Source organism: Meleagris gallopavo, chromosome 2 (genome assembly GCF_000146605.3).
Source record: "Meleagris gallopavo isolate NT-WF06-2002-E0010 breed Aviagen turkey brand Nicholas breeding stock chromosome 2, Turkey_5.1, whole genome shotgun sequence".
NCBI classification, from domain to species: Eukaryota; Metazoa; Chordata; class Aves; order Galliformes; family Phasianidae; genus Meleagris; species Meleagris gallopavo.
This window is the reverse complement of record NC_015012.2, coordinates 33,449,716-33,466,020: the sequence shown is the minus strand read 5'-3', so window position 1 is coordinate 33,466,020 and position 16,305 is coordinate 33,449,716. Positions and strand designations below refer to the sequence as shown.

The 16,305-nt window shown below is 35.6% G+C and overlaps 1 protein-coding gene across 1 annotated transcript in view; it reads right to left on the bottom strand.

Moving 5' to 3' along the window:
- Nucleotides 1–14,714, bottom strand: part of BTBD9 (BTB domain containing 9) — an 86,075-nt gene extending 71,361 nt beyond the window's left edge. Inside the window, exons 1-6 of the mRNA XM_010706917.2 lie at nt 14,547–14,714; nt 8,890–9,100; nt 7,373–7,736; nt 5,403–5,667; nt 3,095–3,314; nt 916–1,035 (exon numbers count right to left, since the gene is read on the bottom strand). Coding sequence (XP_010705219.1) covers nt 916–1,035; nt 3,095–3,314; nt 5,403–5,667; nt 7,373–7,736; nt 8,890–9,100; nt 14,547–14,628 — 1,262 coding nt within the window. The 5' untranslated portion in view covers nt 14,629–14,714. The remainder of the gene's footprint in view (nt 1–915; nt 1,036–3,094; nt 3,315–5,402; nt 5,668–7,372; nt 7,737–8,889; nt 9,101–14,546) is intronic.
- Nucleotides 14,715–16,305: the final 1,591 nt, after the last annotated feature.

Here is a 16,305-nt window from a genome sequence, read left to right as displayed (position 1 = left end):
AATGACAGGAATTCAGTTATTTCTGAAATGGCTCACAAGTAACCTACCATATTTTTTCCACATAGACAACTGTTTTCTAGAACTTCCTATAAAGCAGTGACCATCAGAGTAAGAAATCATTCTTTGTGGGGAAAAAAAAACAACAACAGTGCCTCCCTTTGTTGAAGATTTCAGTAATTGCTGAGTGATTGAGAAGTCTGTCTACATAATAATTACTACACGCATGCCCTATATATAGGGCATTTCCTTTATAAGGCAAAGCATAATGACAACAGTCTCTTTGGAATATACAGAGATATTTGTTTCTCTATCAAAAAGATTAATATGGATTTTGCTTGGGCTGGTTTGGTGTGATTACAAGTATCTTCCAGAACTCCCAGCACCTCCAGTAAAATGACACTATCAGCTCAAAAATGAATGAGCTCATTCAGTTGCTTTGTGCTTCACATAACACTACTCAAACCTCCTATATCTTAATTCTCTCCTTTCTCTCTTCCACAACTTGAAAAATACTTTTTCAGTGCAACAACAGAAGATACAAAATACATGAATATATATGAAAATACATTTCCAAGCCATAAAACAAATATTTAAAAGCATTTAAAAGCTTTGGACAGCCAAGGAATGATGTTTACTTCTAAGCGAAAAGAGATAGCAGAATTTTAAAAATCATTAAAAGAAAAAAAGAGAGAGAGAGAGAAGTACCAGAGATTTCAAAACAGGATATCTGAAATTTATCAAATGCAGTTATATCAAAATGCAAAAGTGACATTTTCTTTTGTTTGAAGATGGCTGATGAAAGTTGTGTATACCATACATTACCAGAAAGATGTAATACAGTAGCAAAACCCAGCAATTTTTCTGGTATCTGCATTATTTAATGATAGTTGTGCAACACTGCATTCATGCACTAACCTGCAAACTCGGGCAGGAAAATACAGGTTCTGCCAGGACCGACAGAGGTATTTAGAGTGATCGATAACTCGAATCCAGTCTAACTCATCCATGGACACCTCAATGTAGTAGGAGTAAGACCTTTGGATTTTAAAATAAACAATGGGTTAGAATATGAACAGCCACACCTTGGATATTAACTTCTTCAACTTCTTCTGGATTTCAGTCATACTGAAAAGAAGGCTATTTGCTCCTACCACAATCCTGTATCTAAAATATCTAGAAGAGATCCCTATTCTAAGTTAGCTTTGATAACAAATTCACATGCAGTTACATTAAGAGACATTTTCAGAATGACTTGAAACATCCTAACATGCAATCTGCAGTAATCAGGTAAGACCATCACCTCAGAAATGCAATGGCAACCTTCAAATTCAATGATATTTAGCCATAAAATAATAATTTGTATTCCATTTGCATGGAATAAACGTGAACTACCAGTGATGCAGATATTACTATTGCCATATCAATAATAATAATAATAATAATACATCTCCCACAGAAAAAGAAATAAGAAATAAAAAAGCTAGGGTGGCACAGAAACTAAATACTAAACCACAAAACCACCGTAATCTCTGTATTTTATGAACACAGGTGTTTTAGTGAGAACTATTGGTGATAGGTGGTTGGTTGGACTGGGTGATCTTGTAGGTCTTTTCCAACCCTGGTACTTCTGTGATTCTGTGATGAAGAAGTCCACCCTCTCTGATTCTGCTGCCAATCATGGCTTGTTCTACTTAAGTTCAGAATATTCTTGAGTAAACTGTGCTAAGGAGAATGTTTTCCAAAATCTCCACTCCCAGCTTCAGGAGCTGCTAGTTGATTTACGTCTTGTAAATGAGAGGCAATTTACAAACTACCAGCTCTTTAAAAAAATTCAAGAGAACTACTATTTTTGCCTCTAATACTTCTCAAAATTTCATTGAACACTGGGTTTACTTGGTTGATCTGTGACAAATACTTTAATATTGTAAAAAGTTGTTTATTGCACCTTTTAAAATTTTACTTTTCAGTCTTTCCAAAAAGAAAAGAGGCGTAAGCTTCAGCTGAACTCACTTCAAACAACTAAATAGCTAAAAAAAAAAACATGAATGATAACTGTAATTAATATTCTAAATAAATTTTAATTTACAAAAAAAAATAAAAAATAAAAAATCAGTAGAACATAAATGTTTTCTGTTCTAAAATAACACAGCTTGCTCAAGAAAACAAAACTTTTGCAATTCTCATTTGTTAGTCTGTAAGTACAAAAAAATATGAGAGATAATGATGTGTTAGGAGTATAAATAGAACGTTCTATTGTTTTTTAAAATAATATTGCTTACGAATACCTGCACTAGCTATTTTCCAAATTAAAAATTTTTTGTGATGACATTTTAAGGTGCTCACAGCGAGAGCGGGGTTGGTCTCTTCTCACTGGTGACAGGTGACAGGACGAGGGGAAATGGCCTCAAGTTGTGTAAGTTTAGGTTGGATATCAGGAAATGCTTCTTTACAGAAAGGGTTGTTAAACACTGGAATAGGCTCCCATCCCTGGATGTGTTTAAAAACCATTTGGATGTGGTGCTCAGGGACATGATTTAGTGGAGTTAGAGTTGGGTAGTATGGTTAAGTCGTGGTTGGACTCAATGATCTTTAAGATCTTTTCCAACCTGAGCAATTCCATGATTCTATACCAAATAAACTTTCATTCCCTGAATTACTATCAGAGATATTATCTCTTGACAATTTTGATATACTGAAAAACTCTAAACATTCTTCCAATGTCTGGGATGAATATGTCTGCATAAGAACTAGAATACTCAATTTTACATTAATAGCTGGAAATTAAATTACAAATAGAAAACAAAACAACTAAAAGTATTTAAATTACATAAGCTTTCAGTAAAAATATATCTAATGAAAACAAAGAATACGCCTGACGTGTCAGAAGATATTTTAAGACTGCTTAATAAGGTCTTGCACATATGTAACAACAATTATATTTAAAAAACAGTGTTTTCAAACAAAACTTGTCATTGTCATCCCCAACATGGTATCATGCTGTTTTAATAAAATCTTTATGAACATTCTGCATTTATGTGTTATCACAAGTAAAAAATGCATTACCTTCCCCTCTCTAAGTCAACTTGGCACCTACCGACTGTCTCTGTCCCACAGGAGTATTCGTATGTGGTTGATTATTGATGGCTGGCCGAGTTTGATTTCGATACCAGAACGGCAGTCATCATCAATTGGGTGTCGAGAGAAGCCATGATCCAAGTCATAGTTCTGAGTATCTCCATCTAATAAAGCAGACTTCAGCTCCCCTTTTACAACCTGGGCTCCATACTTCATTGTTGCAATATTTTCCCCTGGTACTAAGAAGAAAAGGAAATAATTGTTTAATATTTATACTCACATCATGCAAGTTAGATGTTCTGAACATCGACTGTATTCAGTTAAAATGAAGATTGTTTGCCATTATCATTTCTCCAATACTGGTTACAAACAGACGCTCAAAGAAAGAATTACAAAAGGAGAGTCCGTGCAGAGCAATACCACCTCTGTAAACCCATGGTTTCCAGCAATCCGCAGCTCCATTTCCTAAACAAGAAGATACTGTTCTTTGCTGTTTAATACAGAGATGTAAATTTTAGAAATTATTTTCACTGGTTTAATAAAAGCTATTTTATAATTCTACGATATAGGATTATGACCACAAAGTAATTATGCATTTTGAAAATAGATTTTAGAAATTTCTTCTGATGCCACCTAGGTCTCGCACGATTAAAGTAGTGATGATTGACTACTATACTGTATCTATATTCTTAGGGTGTTTCACAATTTTATGGAATTCTAATGTACCTTCCTTATTCAATTGTCATTTTCCACCTGAACAGAAATTTTTGGACTAGTTAGTCTCTCCTTGCAATCAGTCTCTCACAATCTCACTCATCATTTTGGGGCCTTTTGTCCCGACTTCTTGCCATAAATTCAATTTTTTAAATTTATTTCTGTTTTGAAGTAGAAGGAAACTAAAACCATGCAAAATGCTCAAGACATGAAAGCCAAATGAAACTGAGTAAAAGACTATTAAGTTAACAGAAAACTTTTAAATATGTTGGCTCAAAGCTAAAGAGACCAGTAAAATAAGCCTCCTTAGTCACCATCTCAAAGTAATCAATCTGAGTAACCTAGGAACAAATCTCCCATTAAGAAAACCAGTGATAATGATAGCTACCTACAAAGCAATACACTGACCAACTATTCTATTAAAAAGACATTTTTAACAGCCTTTTTTGAGGAAAATATGACACCAGTGTTAAGAAAAAAAAAGTCCATCTGAAACTCTTCAAATACGTCGGCAAGAGAAGTATGAAATTTAACAGAATATTAATTAACCAATTCATGTATCTAAAGAACATTCAGTGGTACACTTGAGCGTACAACATTTAAAGAGGTAAAAAATTAACTGTACTGTATTACAGTATTTCTACACAAAAACTACAAAAGCAGTAATGCACAACTATTTTTTTGCAACTGGTCATCAGTGTTTCTACAAAGAAAAACCCAAGTGTCTGAACAAGTACTAAAACAACATAGAAAATCAAATTTTTAGAAAGCTGTGATTTTGGAAAAGATAGAAATTCAGAGATTACAAACACCTTGTTACTGCAATGTCAGGTAGCAGGAAAAGGAGTCAGAAGGTACCGTTCCACTTTGAAAAATGTATTTTCTGGACAGTCAACAGAATGCCTTGTATTTATTTTTACAGTATCAAAGTATTAACTCTGATTTTTAAATATTAAGTTATATATTAACTTCTAAAGAAAAACAAATGGGAGATGCAATTCTAGGAAATCTGTTACCTTTTTCATGGCTTATTCTGCATGACTGACAGACTTCAGGGCAAACTGTCAAAGAAAACTTTATTCTTTGCTGTGGGGCAAATAGTCTATACATCATATACTATATAAAAAGCAACAGTATCTTCAAAAACCTCAGCATTAGATATTCTTGTTGAATTAACAGTGAGCAGAAATAAGAGAAACCAAACAAAAGGCTTTCAGGCTTTTTTTTGTTTGTTTCCACTTCGCAATTTGGAAAATCTGTTTATGCTATTTGGGCAAACATGTCAACGGTAACAAAAAATCAAAAATATTGGAGAAAAGATGGATATATCATAAACAAGTCAACATCAATGTAAAACAATTGAAATTTCATTTAGCACACAACAAATCATTTTTCCCCAAAAAGATTTTTTACTAAAATAACAATTCCTCAAGGAAAATATGTTCTTAAAACAAAGCACATATTTGAGCAATTCTTGAGACACAAACCTAGAAAAAATGCTGACTAATGTTATTTCCCACCTGAGAAATAAAAATTCAAAGAACAAATTAACCATACCTTCCAGACAGCTACAGCACAGCAAAAGAGGGAAAAAAAACCATAAAAATGCTTACTTAACATGCCCCTGTAGTTGAGATCCATGTCCCGACTTTCAGAACGAATCTTAATGGCATCTAGGATGGCATCAGGTGACAACAATCCAGAAGGTCTTACAACATTTAGAAGTTCTGTTAGACTCATTAGTGGCAAACGCACTGCTTGCATGATTTCAGCGTGGTTTTCCTTGGGGTTATGTTTACACCAATTCATCAAGGCTTGAAAAATGTCCTTCTCAGGAGCTGCAAAAGAGTCCCTCAGTACGATACTTAGAAGAGCAGCCTGGAAGAACATAAAAAATAAAAGGAAAAAAGAAAAAGAAGTTTTTGTTTATTTCTTTTAGCTCATTTGAACTTGTAGTTGTTAAAAATAAACTCCAAAAGAATGACTATTAGAAATAGCACACAGTAGAAGCAAAAGTCCTCTTAAGATTCCTGAAATCCAATTTAGTTTCTCTGATTAAGAAATAACAAAAAATCTGCATTAGTCTACAATCACTGTACTGTACTAAGAGCATTGCACAACAAGACAATCTTCAGTTTCAGTATTGTTTCTATGCCTTGTTTTAGTTTCTTATTGAAGATTCAGTAAATCTCTAAGATAAATACTAAACAATATTATTAATCCACTGTGAGAAATAAGATGGAAAGGAAATGTGGAAAAAAATCAATTTTATTCCAAGTTATATTAAATTATGTAAGTAAATTTAAGGTAATAAACAATATAAGAACTAATTTGGGGATTTAGTAGTACAATTCAAAACATTCCTTTAAACTTAGACTAACATAAGATGACTGACGCAAGAATGTCAACTGAGGGTTGGAATTACCTTTTCAAACCCTTTCTAATTACATGGGCATTTTTATCCCTTTTCTCTTTCTTTTGGGACAAACTTGGTATCAGCAGGTAAAACCCTCAGTGATTCCTACTCATGCAAATAATCCACAGATAGCAAAATGAGAACAAAAAGAACTGAATGGATTCTGACTTCCATTTAGCAAGCAAAATAATTAGAAGTCTGCCTCAGAAAGGCGCAAATCTCTTTTATATGCCAGGATTGGTTACAACAGAGGTTTCAGAAAGTATATGCCTTCAGAACTCAGCTTTAATAAGCTGAGTATGACAGACTACCGTAGGGAAAAACCATCCTTTCCCTACACAGCTAGCAAGTTAGTCAGCAAAGCAGAAATGTCTTGTACTTATTCAAGGAACTGATCTATCACAGTTTTTCCACTAACACTTTTAACACTTTTTTTCTTTATTTTTTTTCAAGTATAATTAAGCTATCTTTCATTCAAGATACTTTGCTGCTTCACTTAAATGCTACTTGAAAACATTAAACCACTATTATGCCCAGCTCAAAGACCATTCCAGAGAATGTGGAATAATTCAATAGCACAGAATTGCCTGAATCTTACACAAATATTTATGCATCTAACAACAACAAATATATTAAAATAAAATTAAAAAAAATACACCCTGCAATACCATCATATTACATGATTTCAGACTGCACAAATAATCAGCAATATAAATCACATCAAGCCTCAGGACACTGCAGCCTACACTGTGGAAAACTGCCTATGACAGAGATTGCCCATATCAAGAAATTAATAAAATGGAGTACCTTCTATCTTCAAATCTTTACAACTACCGGGCAACATTCAGAAACCAAGCAATACTATTCCAAGGACAGATAAAAAAAATACAAGGTAAAATTAAGTTGTCTGTACCCAGCTACCAGAATACTCTTGTTTTTAGCTACAGGGAGTGATCAGAACTAAATTTCTAAAAAATTCAGAATGGATCACCAAGGTTTCTTACTTCACCTTGGTCTGAATACTTCCAATTGTTTCAGTCCTGTGAATACCAAGAAATAACTGTTAACAAACTTATAAGCTTGTATTTTACACCATTAGTATTTAATCACGAAATGTATGCAAAAAAAATTAATAATCCTGAGGAAAAATGCAAACAAAAACTATACCTTAGAAAGTGACAAGAAGCCTTCACTGGAGAGTACCTCCTGAGCATTTCTATCCATGAACATACAGCACATACAAGTCAATTTGGGAAGGGAATAAAGACTGGCAACGTCAAATGTCATACAAACATTCTGAATATTAAGTATGGTGCAAAGATACTCAGATGTGGAATCCTCCAGTTCTGGAAATCCATACTTATGTGCCAGGCTTAGGAAGTCCAGTAGGACCTCCTCCTTCTCATCTCGTAGTGTGGCACGACCAGTGTAAATATATTTCATCAGCATGGTAAAAGCTTCTGCAGTTGTGTCCTGAAGAGGAATTTCTGCTTCAGGCTGAGATTCTCTCATTCCACCATATAGTAATGCTCTACAAAGAAGATAAAATTTGAGAAATTTACAACCTAGAAATATCTGTTTTACCAACAAAAACAAACACATAAACAAAAAACCATACAAAAGGTAGAGAAACAAAATGGCAAGTAACAACACAGGGGATGCAAAGGGGATGATTTCCCTGTATCTACAAAAGAAAAAACCCTACATGTCATTTAAAGTACAGCTGACCACTGAAAACAGTGCACAGGAAAGAATAATATTCTAATGCATCATGCTTTTATTCTATGGAACAATTGCTCCATCTCTACTTTGAGCAATAGTTGCAAAGCAGAAACTCAGTTGGGTTTTCTGTTGTTACTGATTTTTTTTGTTTTGTTTTTGTTTTTAAATAGTGTTAAAAGTGAAGAAGAAAGAAAAAACAAAAAATGGCAGAAAACAAGTGAAACAACTAGTTCATCACCATAACAGCAGTGGTGGATTAAAGTAAGGAATAAAAGACCAAGAAACCTGGGATTTGCTAAACTCAACATGAGACAAGCCTAAAGATGTCCTGCATCTTTAGGAGGAAAAAGAAAACTAAATATACCCATAATCTGTTGGATTTTGTTTTGTTTTTAAAGTGTGGTATAGAGTTTGAACACAATTCACTCTCATACTGCAGTTTTGTCAGAGGGGTAAATTAGAAACTAAATTCATAATTATCTTTTTCCAGAAAAGTGATTCTATTTAGAGTGAAAAGTCCCACATCTTTAAAATGAGATGCATTAGTATTATTCCTAGTTTTAAAATATTCTAACCTAAATCAAACAGACCTTTTCAAATACTTGATTTCAACACATCAAAAGTAAACTTCTGATTAATACAGTCCACAGAAGCACACTATCCATGCTCTGAGAAATCAAAAAATTTTACAGCAGAACTTTTCTGTTCCAAAGTTATTTTCCTCCTGAATTTATGAAAATAACTTCAAAGTCCAATTTAATGAAGGTCAAAAGAATAACATCATGACATGGTATTTATCTTTTTGTATCTGGACACAATGACTTGATGTGCTGGGAAACATTCGTGCAGAAAAGGTCACGCTCAATGGACAGATGATTACACACTGAAAAGTTCATAGAGAAATAATGTTTATCTTATCTGCATGAAAATTTGCAGTGAGCCTGACAAAAGCTATGCTTCACCTGAAATAATGGCACCTCGCAGCCAGGATCACTCTGTGTGCTGGAAAACGTTTCTTTTCCACGATGAAGGTAACATCACTATATTCTTCCCCATTCATCAGAGCACCGATATGCTCTGACAGAATGTGAACATGGTCAATCTCACCAACAGCTGTGTAAGGACGAAGTGGATGGCTGTTACTCATCTTGGAGGGATGATGATATTGATAGCCTACAGAGAGAAAGAAAATAACTACTATAAAGGGCATATTTAGAAACAGCAATGATGAAAAATGCAGTTATGAAAAAAAAAAGGAACTAGTCTAAGTTCTCTCTCTGATTCTCTCATATATTACGAGGAAAATGAAACAAAGAGGTTTTCTATTGAAGGTAATTTATAACAGGACTCAGGGGAGCTGGCATCAACAACTCTAGTCAAAAATATTTCAGAGAATTCCATCATCTTGCTCCTCCATCAATCCATTTACTTAAAAAAAAACTTAAAACAAAATGAATAAAAGTTAAACATTTTTAATTACAATCACCACTATAAACAATATTTTTTGTCTGAATTAAAACGTAAATAATTACAGAGAAAAAAGTTAGCTGGCCAATTTAACTTAATCTCAACTCTGAAGCCTCTACTAAAATCAGCCATGAGTAAAACCAACAGTGTTTGTAATCCATCCTTGAAGAATTCCAATTAGCTTTCCAGAACTGGAAGAATATAACTGTTCAAAGTTATGCCTGATGCTTTATCACGCTAAGTCTCAGTGGCAAAAGCATCCAGAGGACTATTTCAGTCTTAAATGAGGTTGTCAACTTTCAGTTTACTTTTCAACAAAAAAGGTCAGCTCCCTCACATAGTAATCACCTGTATTTTCAGTGTCACCTCCTGTGCTACAACGACGGATCACTTTTCTAAATGGGCACATTCTCAGTGCTAAAGTAAGATGGTGTGTACAGAAAACCATATACTGCATACAGCTAACACATTAATCTTCTATGTGAAATACTCATGACACGACTGCATTTTTAGCCATATTTTGAAGTATAATCAGAAAATGCATATCTGTTTCCAGGCATTTTTATAGAACAAAGAAAGGAAAACACATGGATAGGGGGTAAAGAATTGTATGTGCTTCAAAACACCTGGAAACTCAACACAAAATCAAGATATCACAGAAACATCATTTCAAAGAACTTTAAACTAAACTAGAAAAAGTGGTACAGACAGCAAATCAGATTGGAGAAAAAGATAGCCAAGTAAATAGTAAATTGATGACAGATCACAATATGAGTGGGAGCAGAACCCAGCTTTCCACAGGCTGTCTCTGCCATCTGAATTAGAAGCTGTCTGCCCACAGAGGCATTCCAATGGAACAAGCAATATTGCCCAAGGAACTTGAGGCAGTCTAGCTGTAACACAGAACACTGTATGAAGTTATTCTCCTACACCGACATAAGAATAAATTATTTTTTATGCTTGCTTTTTTTTTTTCCATAACAGAATGTTTCCTCCATTTGCACTGGTTTATTTACATTTATGTAAAGCAACAGTGCACCAAGCAGATCTATGCAACAGATCCAATTCTAGTAACATTTGCTTTGTAACAAGCAAGATTAACTTAATTCACATCAATCAAGATGCAATAAGCAACGGTATTTATCACAGCATAATTACTTGAGAATGCATAGACAACAGTGAAATTGAAATGTCCTCAAAATGTAAAACCTTTTATTACACTAAAGAAGCAAACAAAAGGCTGAGTTTGTTACTCAGTTGCAAATCAAAAACATCCATATTCCTTCATACCTTCCATATCTTTTAAGTCTGTTAATACTGTTGTTCATCTTCATTGTTATGCACAATAGCCAGGCAACCCAATTACATACAAATTACATGCATATTATCAAACAAAACGTACTCTCTCTCTTCCACTAGTTCCACTTATCATTAATTAGAGAATGCCATTTAAGATGCTACAAGCATGTATTAGGATAGGCACATCTTGGTTTTAAAATCTATTTTACTTCCATTTTCTCTACATTTTACTTTTTTGTTCATCCAGGTTCGTTCGTTTGTTTGTTTTTCTGTAAAACTGGGAATAGATACTGCTTGAACAAAACTGGGAGACAATAAAAGTGCTAAAATAAGGAAAAGCCATTGGCTGCACGCTCATTTTGTTTGCTGCTACTGTACGTTTTGTCATATGCCAACAGGGCAAAGGGTCCAAGGGAAAATTGTTTCCATTTCACATAAATGAATAAAGAAAGAAATAGAATCAAAATAACACTTCCCTGCTAAGGGTACATAAATCTACCTCTAAACAAGCACAAAGTCTGAGCTGGGGGCACTTGCTAACAAGGTGATAATGACAGTCTGATATCAACATCCTGGACTAAAGCAGGTGATGAAAGCAGAGATTTCCAAGTCCTTTTGTGTCAGATGCAAACTAAGTTTGTTTCATAGATGTTCAGCGCTCCCCACACTGCTGGGATGATGCATTATTCTAGATTACCAGTTTCAAACTGATCACCGAAACTATGTGATACAAAGAATAGCTGCGAGCCCTGGCTGAGCAGCCCTTCAAATGCTTGATGATGCAAAGGGTTGAAAACTTACAGGTCTATGAGAGCTATGCACATGCCTTACATACTTTCCGTGGGTAACACTACTATACTGAAGAAGAACTACAATTTATTTACCCATCTACTACACATTTCTAATGCAAGTTTCATCAGTATTCCACACAAAGAAGCACTGTATGAGAGCAGACTTGTCTTTGAAATGTAGAACCAAATAATACATGACCTCAGATCCTCCCACTCTGGATTATTTAGAGGTGTTCATAAAGTCAGCCCTTGAAGAGACCTGCACATTTCTTGTTTGAGGAAGTGAATAGTAATATACTGGTTTAGTTGTGGTGAGTTGCTATGAGTCTACCTGTGTAGCTGAACTTTACAACCAGCATTCTTGGTTGTAACTCAAAATACAGTAAAAAAAGACAAAAGCTGCCTGAAGCTCAGCAAAATCCTTTATGATGAACTCTCCAGCATCTTCTGTTATCACTGACATTCCATTCAGATACACTCCTTTGCTCTTCCTTGTGATCAGAGAAGAACATTTAACAAACTGCAGATAAAAGGCCAAGCCATTTATAAACCTCTTACTAGAACCATAACCTAATTTCCAGGAGCTATTAACAGCTAATCAGATGCTTCAGAAGTCAGCTGCTGCAGCTTTGTTCATGCCACAGATATAGGTTAAGTACAACGATCTTCTCAGCAAGTTTGAGGAGCTATTAATATTGAAATGATTTTAAACTGCACCTATGATGTCAGAAAAGTCCACAAATCTCTTCTATCCAGAATTGAAACAGAAGACCCACGTACTGGTGGCCATCTTACTACTAAAGATGCAAAAAAATGTGGCCTCGTATTTATTGTATAACATAACATTATAATATTATACGGCATGTCAAGGTTAGAAAAAAAACACCAAGTCAGTTTCCAGCTTGCTATATTCCCTTTTTGATAAATAATCTGTAACATGTAACAGCATGCAATATTGTGACCTACAATACTCAGCAACAAAAACCACAATGACTTCTTGACTAAACTACATCGAACCAGAACTGCAGCAAAGACCAAAACCATGTCACCCCCCCTGCCCCATTTGGGCTATCATTAAAGACAGCCTTCGGAAAAACAGCGTTGTTTTACTGAAAGGGGAAGAAATACTTTTATACTACGCAGAAAAAAGGATATAAGAAATTGTCCATGAATATGCTGAAATTTCTTTTTCTTTATATTAAAAAAAAGCCAAGCAACAAAACTACTGAAAGTTTAAAAATAGTTAAATGGAAAAAAAATTAGCAAGTGAACACACAAGTGACAGAATTAAAAACTTTGTGAAATAAGTCCAGATTATAAACACGGAGCTAAAATTTCATATCCCTGAAACAACTGCGTTATCATCTGGTTATATCACAATAATACAGCTCTTGTTAGAATTACATAGAGAAATTTCTTAAGTGCTATTTATACAAAAATCTTATTATTCTCTGGTACAATAAAATAACATCTCTGGATTTGATAAGTGTACAGAAAAAAACGTAAGTACTTTGATTCTGTCAGAACCACAGAGGCTCCTTTGGACTTCTGAGTAACAGTATCAATATTCACAGGCAGAGTGAAAACTGTAACAAGGAGAAAAAGCAACCAAAAAATAACACCTTGTTCCAAAAGAGAAATTGTTCACATTGTAGTACATTCAGGTTGCAAAGAATTTCAGTTTACACGCGTAAAGCTTTCATAAGCACCAGGAATAAAACAAGTAATTCTATGGCTTGATGCAAGCCCACAAAATTATGAAAGCCTGTCCACTGTTTCTTTTAGGTTCACAGGAGAAAGGATTGATGTGCTATTGATAGATGTGATATTTAGAATTTAGTTGCAAATATCATTAATTTACTCTGTAACATCAATGTCAGGAAAAATGTAATTCAGCACTGAAGCACAAGTCAAGTAATACTTCTGAGGAAAAAAAAGTATCCTTCTTTCATTAATTCTCTCATCCTTTTACTTTGATATAATATTTCCAGCCTTTGTTCTGTATAGTTCTGAGATTTTCCATAATGTCACCCAGAGAATCAAGCTACCCTACATTATGAGGCATAAAAAACAAATGTTAAAAGGGCCTCTAGAAAGAAAACGGAAAAAAGATGCTGCATTTATATTAATGTCCCCCTAACTTGACAAACATACAAAACCCAAACAAAAACACAGATTCAAACACCAGGAAGAAAATGTTTTAATCAAGATGATCCTTAAGCAGAAAGCGTCCTGCATTTTGGAACCCCACTGATTAAACATGTCCTCAACTTTTCCCATTTCATTAACATACCATTATGGTATTTAGAGAAATTATGTATCATACATAAGTCACAACACTACAGAACAAAAAAAGTTACCCACAACACTACAACATTTTAAATCACATTGACTTACATATGAACAACTCACAGTGACTCCTCAATCAAAACCTAACTAAACAAATATAATACTCATGGTATTATTGGAATTAATCTGTATGTGCACATAATAGTTAAAAAAAAAAAGTAAATTCTAACTTTAATTAAAATCTTGATATCATATTAACTAAGTAAGTTATCATACTAATAATTACCTGTGAATGTCCAAGGAACTAACTGGCCATACTTATCCAATACCTGATAATAACATAATCCACACAGTATGAATTCAGAGATTCAGAAAATGAAAAGCCAAATAAGTGGAACTCCCAGAACTTTCAAGTAATCTCCAACTCTTCTTTGTGGAAATAATTAAAAGAAAACTGGATGTTAATTCTATTTACCATGCCTTTCAATGACAGCATCAGTACCAAAAACACTTTTACTTCAAACACATGGACAGTTACACACTACTATACCTTTCAGTTCCCAAGCATAGTTGTGCTACTGTTTTACGTTTTGCTTAGACAGGTATTTCTCTGATAGGACAGCAGGAATAAATTCAGCTACATATCAAGAACAATACCGTAGGATTTATTAAAACTCATGTGAAATCAGTATTAATGCACTTGATGTGACATGGTTAAAATAGCATATAACTAAATTCTTAAGTTTCTCAGGAAAATATATTGTTGTACTCACCAGTAAAGCTCTCTGAAGGTCTACAATGGACGTAGCCTGTGGGCAGGTGACCAACTTCCTGAAAATTAGGGTTTTTTGCCATTCTGAACAACAGACAGGTGGAACAGCAAGCTCATAGAAACACTAGTCAGCAACATCCAGCTGCATAGTAGCAACTGTACCATATTCCTGAAACAATACATGAAATATATCATTAAGAACAGGTGGCATGTAGCAGTAAATGTTACGAATCCTTCAGTGTTCTATGAGAAATCTTTAAGTACCATTATACCATAATATTAAAGTCTCTATTTTTTTAAAAAAAAAAGCATTTAATTCTGACAATACATTTTTTTAACCAGAAAAGCAATAATATATCATAATCCATTTTCTCATTTTAAAGCACCAAAATAGTGATCACATTGTTTCTCCATATGAGACTCTTAATTAAACCATGTCTATGCAAAGCCTATCATATGAACATAATTCCCCAAACATCCAAATCCCCATAATTGGCCTTGTCCAGCCCAAAGTGGTGGGTGAGTAGTGCTGGTTTATGTTTGGTTGTGAGGTTTCACGTCTTGGGTTTAAGGTAGGGATGTCATCCAGAGGGACCAGGACAGCCTCAAAAAGTGGGCCCACAAGAACCTGACATTGCACTTGGATTAGGACAATCCCACATTTGTCTAAAGACTGGGAGAAGAATTACTTCAGAGCAGCTCTGCTGAGAAGGACTTGAAGGTCCTCATGGACAAAAAGCTGGACAAGAGCCAGCAGTGTGTTCCTGCAGCCTGGAAGGCCAACTATATCATGGGCTGCTTTAAAAAAGGGGCGGCCAGCAGGAAGAAGGAGGTGACTGCCCCCCTCTGCTCTGCCTTTGTGAGGCCCCATCTGGGGTACTGCATCCAGGTCTGGGGCTCTCAGCACAAGAACATGTGGAGCTGTTTGAGGGTCCTGAGGAGAGCCACAGAGATGATTAAAAGACTGAAGCGCTTCTCCTATGAAGAAAGGCTGAAGAAGTTGAGCTTGTTTAGGTTGGACAAGATGGGGCTCTGGGAAAACCTCACTGCAGTCTTCCAGTACTTGAAGGAAGCTTATAAACAAGAGTGAGACCAACGTTTTAGGCATAGAGAGAATGCTCACCTTAAATCTTAAAATGCAAACAAAAAATTCAGTGACAGCAGCACAGTGTTATTGGGACAGGTCTGTGCACTGTGCTTTAAAAAGAGTGCAAGCAAGGGGCATTTCTGGGAAAGTACAATTACTGCTGTACTGAGAACAATTAAACAGTCCAGCTTTTTTACTATTTGATAACGCAATGATTTAAGTCAATAGCTATTTGAATGAATCATAGCAGGGCATAATCTGCAGTAGTACTTGTAGCATGAACCCAGTAGAGCCTGATAAAACACTACGTGCTATCATCACACAAACACGTTGAGCTAACTTCAGAAGAAAGCTACAGCACAGCACGGATAAGCACTGCGGGCAGGCACTGCGGAACGCAGGAGTGCCACACGCTGAGCATCTGCCAAGGTCACACCCGAAGCGACTCGAGGCAAAGCGAGCCCGGAGCCGCGGTTCCTCACTCAGGGCTCTCGCAGGCCGCGCAGCCGGCAGTCACCCCGTGCCCGCACAAACGCCGCTCGGCTGACAGCTCGGCTCCCAACGAACTCAGCACTTCCGCGCGCAACCCCCGCGCCGGCCGCTCCCTCAGCGCACCCGGTGCCACAGAGCGCTGCGCTGCCGCCGGGCCCGGGCAGCCGACACCGGCGGGTAC